Source organism: Suncus etruscus, chromosome 7 (genome assembly GCF_024139225.1).
Source record: "Suncus etruscus isolate mSunEtr1 chromosome 7, mSunEtr1.pri.cur, whole genome shotgun sequence".
Classification (NCBI taxonomy): Eukaryota; Metazoa; Chordata; class Mammalia; order Eulipotyphla; family Soricidae; genus Suncus; species Suncus etruscus.
Genome location: NC_064854.1, coordinates 43,028,930 through 43,039,400, shown reverse-complemented (window position 1 = coordinate 43,039,400; position 10,471 = coordinate 43,028,930). Strand labels below are relative to the sequence as shown.

The following is a 10,471-nucleotide window of genomic DNA, read 5'->3' as shown; positions in this document are numbered from 1 at the left end:
CCGGGGTCCCCTCAGCCAGCCCCGACAGTGCAGTCCAGTCCAGTCCAGTCACGCAGCTCCCCGCCTCACGCGGGGCCTCCCACGCCGCGCCTCGCCTCGCCTCGCCTGAGGGGGTCGGGCCGCCCGGCGGCGCGTGAGGGGCGTGCGCCGCTGAGATGGGCTGGGGGAGCAACAAAGAAGCTTCGCGGCGGCTCCTCGGCGGGGCCGGGGGTGTCCTCGCCTCACGGAGGGAGGGAATGAGAGAGAGGGAGACAGGGAGAGGGGAGACCAGGAGGGCGGCGCCTGCGCACTGCTCGGGCGCCCCGCCCCCTCCGGCCCCGCGCGGCGCGGCGCGGCGAGCGCGGCGGGCCCGGCTCTGCTCTGCTCTGCTCTGCTCTCCCCACTCTCGTCTGTCTCCCGTCCTCGCGCGGCTGCTGCAGCGGCGGCGGCGAGCGCGAGGCCCGAGGAGACGAGAGGAGCGGCGAGGACTGAATCGAGCCTGGGCTCTGGAGGCTGCGGGCGGGCGGGCTGGAGCGAACTCGGCCTCTCTCTCCGCCTCGCCTCGCGTCTCCTCTCCTCGCCTCCTGCGGGCTCCCGGTTAGCGCGGCTCGGGCGGCTTTGTGCGCGGCCATGGAGTAGCGCCCCCCCACTCCCCCCCCCAGCCCGGGGCGCCCGAGGGAGGAGCCGCCGGCCCCTGGTCGTCTCGCGTCTCGCGTCTCCGCCCCTGAGGAGGTTCCCCCGCCCGCTCCCCGCCTCCCCTCCACTCGCCGCGCAGGGGCCGCCGCCGGCACCATGAGGTGAGGCGAGGGGCGCTCGCTCGGGGCACACGGGGTGGGGGGGGCACATCGTGAGGTTCGGACCCCCCCTTCACATCTCCTCCTCGTCCACCCCCTTTTGTTCCAGGCTTCCCTTCCTCGCACCCAGCTGCTGCTGGAGCTGGGGTGTGTGTGTGTGTTTGGGGGGGCTCCTTTCGACGCCCCCCCTCCCTCAGCCCCGGGGTTCCCTTCCCTCAGTCCTTCCCCACCAGCCCACCCGCCTTTTGCAGACAAGCCCGACCCGGGCGCTGGGGAGGGAGGGAGGGAGGGAGGGAGGGAGGGCCGGGGGAGGGACGCAAGCCGGGAGGGAGGGAGGGAGCGAGCGAGGGAGGGAGGGAGGGGTTCGAGAACCGAAGCGTGCATGTTGCTGGGAAACAGGTTATTTCTTCTTGGCTCCGTCTCGAGGGCAGACGGCGGGGACGGGGCTTGCCCGGTTGCATTGGCAATCTCGGGTCGCACTGCAAAAGAAAAAATAGACTGATAATCATAAGAGAAAGGGAGAAGGAGAAAAGTTGCAAGGATGGGCCGGCTCCGCGAGTAGCCAGCCAGCCAGCCAGCCAGCCGGCTCGCCAAAGCTCGCCCAGCTCCGCCGAGGAAGGTGAAATTCCACGATGGCGGGGGAAGGGAAGGACTCGGCGAGGTTTGTATCTGGCCAGGGCCGGGGAGAAAAAAAAAAAAAAGACGGGGTGCTAGCGAAAGTAAGTTGTCTGGGGTGTGTAAACTGGGGGGGCGTGGGAGGGATCTGTTTGCAAAACCCTTTTTCTCTCGGTAGCAGCCTGTGTTGCATTGCAGCAGCTGCTTTTTTTTTTTCTCACCCTTTCTTTCCCCCCGGTAAGTCAATGCAACAGAAGCGAATTGGATTTTTTCTTTCTTTCTTTTTCATCCCTGTTGTTCAGTTCCAAAGAAAAGAATGTACCGTCGTAAGACATTTTTTTTTTTTAATCGACACGAGGAAACATACGGGGTGATGTTTTTTTTTTTTTTTTTTCTAATTCTCTCTTCCAATTGTGTAAGAGGTTTAAATCGTGCTGTGATGTGTCATTCATTGGAGATTCCCCCCCACTCCCAGCCTTCTCCCCCCACCCCCTTCCTTCCAAGCTTGTTTTGTGCTCCTGACCCCCCAGCCCCCTTCTTTTCCGATTGGTGCAAGAATTCGTGAGAAATAGGAATTGGTGGACTGAAGACAGACCTGTTCTGCGTTATCGTCATCCTTTACAGGCCTGCCTTTTAGGTTAAACAATTGGGGTTTAAAGTAAATGACTCCATTGCTCTCTCCTGGAAGAGATAGTCTTACAGTTCATTTGGATTTGAATCTCCTTTGTGTTAAAGATTAATGGCCAGCCGTTGCCAAGACGGCTTTATAATGCAATACAAAGAGATTTGAGTGATATGATCTATAAATTCCTTAGTTTTTGCTCGAAAAATGTCATGTCATTGGAATTTTTTTCCGAATTTAAGTAATTTCCATTTTAAACTTTGGTTTTTCTTTTTCCCTATCAAGCTTGAGCGTTTTCCAAATGTATATATGTATGTATGTATGTATGTATGTATGTATGTATTCTTGTATGTGATGGAGCTGCGTTTTCACAGCTCTGCGAATTTGAATCGATTTTCTCTGATTCCAAGTTACAGACTTTTTTTTTTATTATTATGATGAATACCCGAGAGATGGTATTTGATGTGTGTTTCTAAAAGTGACCCTTTTCCGTGGTGATTTTATGCAAGTAATTTCGAAATGTAACGGGTCTGTTTAAATTGTAATTGTGGCAAGGGAACCAGAAAATATGGCTTAGGATACTTTCGCATGGGCTTGAACATTAAAAGAAAAACAGGTTAGGAATGTCCTTGATAAGTTGGAAACTATAATAAAATATACTGAAATGTTCTATGATACTATGCATTGTTGGTCTCTTTTGGAGATTTAATGCTGTCGCATCTGTGATCTGCAAAATGACAAGTTAAGTTTTTCCCAACCTTTGGGTAAATTTATCTCAACACTGAGAAATGTCAAACAGTGTAGGATATTTTTAAATAAAATGATTGTAAAGTTGTCTGATTCAGAAGTTGTGAAGCAAAAAAGAAAATCTAGTTTGGGGTAGTCCGAAGTTTGACCATTATTATGTATAGCTGTGATTTCTGAAAGGTAAGTTATGTCTCTGTTAAAAATTCCTTTTCTAATAAAAATAAACTTTTTTAAAGCTTATTATTTGCTGTATTTTTATTAAATGTAGAGACAAAACTTAAATTGATTCTTTTCTATAGCGTAAATATAGAACACGGTTGTCACAAAAGTTTGTTCTGGCAGCTTGTAGTCATTCTTCGTAGGCTAACTTTTGAGTCATTAAAGAGGAGAAAGAGAAATCAGCCCTAAAAATCCTGACTTCAAAAGTTTTTTCACTTTTGAAGACAGGACATTTTTGAAAGGTGGGTTTGCAGAATATATATCTTTAGGTTCCTAGAAAAATAGGACAGTTTGGTGTTGAGGGTAAGAGGTTCTTGGGGCTGGTTTCAGAAAGCTTAGGGATATTTAATTCACTCTTTATTTTAAATTAATATTTGACCTTGTCTCAATGATGGTTTCAAATTCTGTAGTACACAAATGTTATACTACTAAATTGAACCCTTTTTTGGGCGCGGGGTTGTTATTAAACCCAGAATAGGAATGCATGATTAGTACTATGTTTCCACTTAAGTTCCTCAGAATTCTGTAGAAAGACTGATGAATATGTTGTAGTTTAAGGATGAGTGACAAAATCCCTCAAATGCCCTTAATAATTAGGAATAGCATGTTCAATGCAATATAAGATGCTAATTCTTGTACAGAAAGGAACCAAGTACTGTCAAACATTATAAAACAGTTTTAAAGGCATTCGACATGTATGAAATGCTTACTGTACAGAATTACGATATTTTGCTTAAATATAAGAACTGAGGCAGGGCACTTTCTTTCCATGCTATCCAGTTTGAATCCTGTGTTCGATCCCTGTGATTGAACATTGGCACCCCAAAGGCCCATCAGGGCCAGGATTTGTAACCAATGTTTGAAGAGTCAGGAGTAAGCCTTTGAATACCACTAGATGTGGCCCCGATCCCTCCCCCAAAAAAGAATTAAGGAAATGAGGAAGTATATTTCCTGCTCAGATCAAGGATTGCCATTCAAAAAACAGTACTTTTAGCTTAACATTCAGCTTTTTTATTAAAAAATTAAAAAAAATTTCAAAATATTTTTATTTTTGGATTTTTGAACGATTTCGGGCTTTGCTTCTAGCATTACCTGGCATACCTGGTGCTATGCTGGATGTGGAACCATCCTCCTTCATACTTTATCATCAATATTCAGTAAGCTTGTTGAATTCTCTGGCCAGTTAATTTTTTCATTTTCGTAATGTTTCAAAAGTATAAGACAGTTTGTGATTAGTCAAAACATAATTAATATAGAATATACCTTTTAAATTACCTCATGATTTTAATAGTTGTTTACTTAAGTTTTTTTTTTTTTATTAGCTTTTCTATTAGAAAGAGGAGTTTTCTTTTTTTTTTTTTGGTGGTTTTTGGGTCACACCCAGCACTGCTCAGGGGTTTTTCCTGGCTCCGTGCTCAGAAATTGCTCCTGGCAGGCACGGGGGACCATATGGGACTCTGGGATTTGAACCGATGACCTTCTGCATGAAAGGTAAACGCCTTACCTTCATGCTATCTCTCCAGCCCCAGAAAGAGGAGTTTTCTAATGAAACAGAGCTGTACATAATTTAGTGGCAAGTTGTTAGAAGATTTTGGGTCTATAATTGAATAGTCCAGGATTTCACACACTTCTCTTTCTCATCTCAAAAGTCACAGAAGGGGCTGGAGTGATAGCACAGAGGGTAGGGCATATGCCTTGCACATGGCAACTCAGGTTTGTGCCCTGGCATTCCATATGGTCCCCCAAGCCTGCCAAGAGTGAATCCTGAGTGCAGAACTAAGAGTAATTACTGAGCACCACAGCCAGGTGTGGCCCCAAAACAAAACAAAACAAAACAAAAAGGCACAGGAGTATTGTGAGGATTAGGCCAAACCACTAACTAGCGAGTTAATGCTGTCCTGTCAGCTGACCTTATGTTTCGCTTAGCTATATTTTAAGATACATAAATATAGATCATTCTCTTTCAAGTAGTGAGTCAGGTAATAATAAATATTGTGTATACTGAAAGCATTATGGAGTTATATGGGACCTAATCTCTACTCAACTATACAGAGAATCTTTGAAATATTTTTTTTATGATTTTCCTATCTTCATTAATGACAATAAACTTAATTTACATTTTATAGTGTGTTACTTTTTTTTTTTTTTGGTTTTTGGCCCACACCCGGCGGCGCTCAGGGGTTCCTCCTGGCTGTCTGCTCAGAAACAGCTCCTGGCAGGCACTGGGGAACCATATGGGACACCGGGATTCGAACCAACCACCTTAGGTCCTGGATCGGCTGCTTGCAAGGCAAATGCCGCTGTGCTATCTCTCTGGGCCCAGTGTCATACTTTTAAGGCTCAAAAGATCCAGGTTTGAGATGCTGCTGACTTAAATTTGAACGAAATTGGTAAAAATGGAAAAAATTTATTTCACAGGATTATTGTCCGAGTATCAAGTCAGATATCCATATTAGGATAGAAGTAGTCTCTGTTTCCAAGGTTCTTCATTTCTTCTTGTAGTCATTAGATATGTGACTTTCCCATTGGATTATTTTTGGGGAGGGGAACTGAATTTGCATTTTGGGGGCATTTTATTATATTGTGTTTAGATATTTGTATATAGGAATTAAGTGAATAATTATTGAATAAAACTGAGGATTAATAGCAAAAGAAAACGACTTGTTTACCCAGTTAGTCAAGGTTCTAGCCTAATGGGAATAAGCTAAATGTAAGTAGGCCCTATTTGATTGGTATAGAAGAAATTTCATACTGGTTTTGGTTACATGTCCTATATACAACTTAAATCTGAGGTGATTGTGTAACTTGTAAATCACCCAATATTTATCCAGAGTGTAAAAAGGATTTGAAAAAAATTTTTTTCGATTTTTATATGGTTGTAGGGAGGAAAAGGATACTTGAATTCTTCCTGTGCCAACTTAAAATTGCCTTTTCCGGGCCTGGAGAGATAGCACAGCGGTGTTTGCCTTGTAAGCAGCCGATCCAGTACCTAAGGTGGTTGATTTGAATCCTGGTGTCCCATATAGTCCTCTGTGCCTGCCAGGAGCTATTTCTGAGCAGATAGCCAGGAGTAACCCCTGAGCACTGCTGGGTGTGGCACCCCCCAAAATATTGCCTTTTCCTTTATCACTCCATCCAACCTCTCCACCCCTTCCCCTTTGTAATTGATTTTGGAATTGAGTGGAAGTAAAAAGTTAAGAGAATATGAGCTGAGTCGATAATTCAGTTGAATCCTTTCTTAAAAAGGTGTTTAGGAAACTTTCTGGAATAAGAAGAGATCTTATCAGACCTCGGAAATTGTCCCTTAATTACCTCCCATTTGCCTTTGCAATCTGCATGTTTTGCTGTTGTGTTCTTGATTACATTGGCTTATCCTCTCATTTCATTGTAACCTTACTGAGGGCTGGGACTACATTTGTATGTTCATGACAACATGAATTTAAAGGGAAATGATGGGGGCCTGAGTGATTTCACAGCACTACGGTGTTTGTCTTGCAAGTGGCCAACACTGGATGGACACCAGTTTGAATCCCAGCATCCCATATGGTCCCCTGAGACTGCCAGGAGCGACTTCTGAGCACAGAACCAAGAGTAACTCCTGAGTGCCGCTGGGTATGACCCCAAAACAAAGGGGGAAATGATGAATTTAAATGCAAATGCTCGTAGAAATGTATGACTTTTGTGTTTGGCAGACTTTTATTGTGGCAAACAATAATAAACTGTAATGATCAAGAAACTGTGCTGGATATAATAACATACTTGACAAATAGTAAGTAGTTGTAAAGATATTTAATTTAAATAAAAATAATTTCAGCATTCTGATCAATGAGATGGGAAGAGTTTGCTTTTTAGTTAAATTTAGTAAAATTCAGAAGTGGCACAAAAGAACCAGTCTCAGGCTTACTTAATTCTAACACCTTTTGGAGGAGAATACCACCTTGTTTCCTTGGATTTTTTTTTTTTTTAATTAAAGCCTTGGGGTCGGAGTGATAGCACAGCAGTAGGGCATTTGCCTTGCACTCTACTGGGATAAACCCAGATTTGATCCCTGGCATCCCATGGGGTCCCCGGAGCCTGCCAGATGCAATTTCTGAACGCAGAGCCAGGAGTAACCCCTGAGCACTGAGTGTGGCCCCAAAACAAAACAAAAAAAAATCCAAAAACAAAACATTAATTAATAGAGGGGTCATCGTCAAATTTTGGTCTCTTTGATCTCGAGCGCTCAGGAGTTACACCTTGCTCTTTGCTCAGAAGTCACTCCTGGCAGGCCCCGGGAACCATATGGGATGCCGGGATTCAAACCACCGTCCTGGATTTGCTGCACACAAGGCAAACGCCCTACTGCTGTGATATCTCTCTGGCCTGTTCATGGGAACTTTTTTGAGCATCAAGCTTGCAAGTGTTTTGATTTAGCTTAATATTCCATTTAATGAAGCTTTATTTTGATTCCCTTCTGCGGGATAGTCACATTGAGATGTTGAAAGGCTACTTTCTGATCTGCTAGGGGTCTCTCCCTGCAGTTAACTATGTAATGTGAACCAGGGATCAAATCAAGAAAGAAGGTACTAAGCCCACTGTACTATAACTAGACCTTCATTTTGATTTTTATCTGTGCTTAAACTACCAATCATGAACAGTTTCTAGTCAACTAGGGCTGCCCTGACAAAATGCCAGAGATTGTGTGACCTATATCATAGATGTTCATTTTCTCAAACTTCTAGGGACTGGTAGTCTGAGATTAGGGTGCCAGTATATTTTTTGGATTTTGGATTTTGGTAAGACTATCTGGTTTGCAATTAGCAGCTTCTTGTCTACCTTTGACTTCTTTGTTTTTGGGCTTCACTTAGCTGTGCTCAGGACTTAATTCTGGCTCTACTCAAAGATCACTTCTGGTGTGAATCAGGGGCCCATATATGATGTCAAGATATAAGTCAGGTCACACATGTTGTGTGCAAGGCCTTATGCACACTCCTATATGGTTCTTCCAAGGCCACTTGCAATCTACACATGACAAACAGTCCTCTTTATCACAGTCCTATTAAGTTAGGGTTTTAACTATATGATATTATTTAGATGATTGAACTTTATATTTTTGTTTTTGGGCCACACCTGGTGGCACTTGGATTACTCCTGGCTCTGTGCTCAGAAATTGCTCCTGCAAGGCTTGGGAACTATATTGGATCCTGGGGATCGAACCGGGGTTATCCCTAGTCAGCCATGTGTAAGGCAAACGCCCTATCGGTGCTATCACTCCAGCCCCTACAGTTAACCTTTCAAAAGCTTAATCTCCAATCAAAATAAAAATTATATTAAAAAAAAAAAAAGCTTAATCTCCATGTGAATTTCTACTACAGTTTTATCTGTAGTAGAAAATAATTTGGTGTTTTCAACTTCAATGGAATTAGTAGTTTATATAATGTTTGTGTGACTTTTATATTTTATTTTTTTGTTCATACCTGGCTTTACTCAAGGCGTATTCTTGGCTCTACATTCAGGGATCACTCCTGGCAGGCTCAGGGGACCAGGCTCGAACCTGGGCTGGCCAAGTACAAGGCAAGTGGGGCCGGAGAGATAGCATGGAGGTAAGGCGTTTGCCTTTCATGCAGGAGGTCATCGGTTTGAATCCTGGTGTCCCATATGGTCCCCGTGCCTGCCAGGACCAATTTCTGAGCCTGGAGCCAGGAATAACCCCTGAGCACTGCCTGGTGTGACCCCAAAATCACACACACACACACACACACACACACACACACACACACACACACACACACAAAAAAAGTACAAGGCAAGTATCTTCTTTTGGGGGGGGCACACCCGGTGACGCTCAGGGGTTACTCCTGGCTGTGCGCTCAGAAGTCGCTCGTGTCTTGGGGGACCATATGGGATGCGGGGGGATTGAACCGAGGTCCGTCCTAGGCTAGCGCTGGCAAGGCAGACACCTTCCCTCTAGCGCCACCACTCCGGCCCCCCCCTTTTTTAAGGCAAGTGTCTTATCCACTACATACTGTACCAACCTCTGTTTTTGTGATGAGTTTTGTTTTAATTGATTGCATGAGAAGTTATTTAAGAAAATAAAAGATAACTGGTACAAATTAGACCTATTTTCTAAAAATTTCTGTGTATTGGGAAGTTTTACTTATTGATTCTAATGAACAAACATCTATTTATCCTTTTGGCGTGAAGCATTGTGCATATATCTAAGTATCTTCGGCTTGGAAGTCAACATGACTTTCTATTATATTTTGTCAACATGACTTTCTATTATATTTTGACATTCACTAATTGATTTTGAGTAGGCTTCAGATTTTGAGATTTGAATTAATTTTATAATATGGAGATTCTTTTTACATTAAAGACTTGTAAAATCAAATCAGGAATTATACAAAATCATGGCATAATTCTTGGCACATGAAGTGGGTTAAGAGTAAACTTCCTACTTTTAAGAAAGTCTGATATCTCAAGTTTATCTCAAGAATGTGAAAAACCATGTAAAATGTTACAACTGTTTTAGAAAGCAATTTGGCAGTTTCTCAAAAAGTGAAGCAGAGATTGCATATGACCTGACAGTTCCACTCTCTATATGCCCATGAGTTGGGTAGGGCACTTGCCTTGCACTCTGCCAACCCGGGTTTGATCCCTGACATTCCATATTTTCCCTCAAGTACCACCAGTAGTAATTCCTGAGTGCAGAACCGGGAATAACCCCTAAGCATCACTGGGCATGGCCCCCAAACAAATGAAATCTGTCCATTTGAAAACTTTTACACAAGTGTTCATAATGGTGTTAATCATAATAGTCCCATGATTTATAAATAGATGTACTTCGACACATTTAACTTTTTTGGGGGTGGTCACACCCGGCAGCACTCAGGCGTTACTCCTGGCTCTGTGCTCAGAAATCGCTCCTGGCAGGCTCCGGGGACCATATGGGATGCAAGGATTCGAACCACTGTACTTCTGCATGCAAGGCAAATGCCCTATCTCCTTGCTATCTCTCCAGCCCTAACTTGGATTCTTTTGCTTTGGATTTTATGGAAGCTTGTGACCATTCTGTCTTGTAAGTTATTTATTGGCATAGACATTAAAAATAACATTTGGAAAATGAAAAAATATCGTAATAGCCCTAAAGTGGAAGTAACTCATCTTCCTATGATGAATAATCAGATGTACTATACTAATGTAATGAAATCTTATTTAAAGGAATGAAATACTGATATGTCCCACAGCTTGGATGAAAGCATAACAGGTAAAGGAAGTAGGGAAGGGGCCACAGTTGTATGGTTCTCACAGTTGTATGTATCATTGTATGATATGCAATGTCTAGAACAGACCAGTATTCTATAGAGATGTCAAATGTTTGTTGGAATTTGCTGAAAATGAAGGAGGAATGGGACATGACTGCTTTTATGGGTTTGAGATTTTTCTGGAATTAGAGTGGTAATGGTATATAACTGAATATAAAATTACTGAATTTCTAAAATGTTGAATTTTATGT

General features: G+C 43.4%; 1 protein-coding gene across 5 annotated transcripts in view; it reads left to right on the top strand.

Moving 5' to 3' along the window:
* The first annotated feature begins 717 nt into the window (after window positions 1-717).
* ENAH (ENAH actin regulator) overlaps window positions 718-10,471 on the top strand; it is a 156,249-nt gene continuing 146,495 nt past the window's right edge. For 4 of the 5 annotated variants that reach the window (XM_049776446.1, XM_049776445.1, XM_049776444.1 and 1 more), the window contains exon 1: window positions 1,378-1,434. In XM_049776446.1, the coding sequence (XP_049632403.1) occupies window positions 1,406-1,434 (29 nt within the window). In that variant the 5' untranslated portion in view covers window positions 1,378-1,405. Of the gene's footprint in view, window positions 777-1,377; window positions 1,435-10,471 lie in introns of those variants that run through there. The other variant, XM_049776443.1, reaches the window with a different exon arrangement.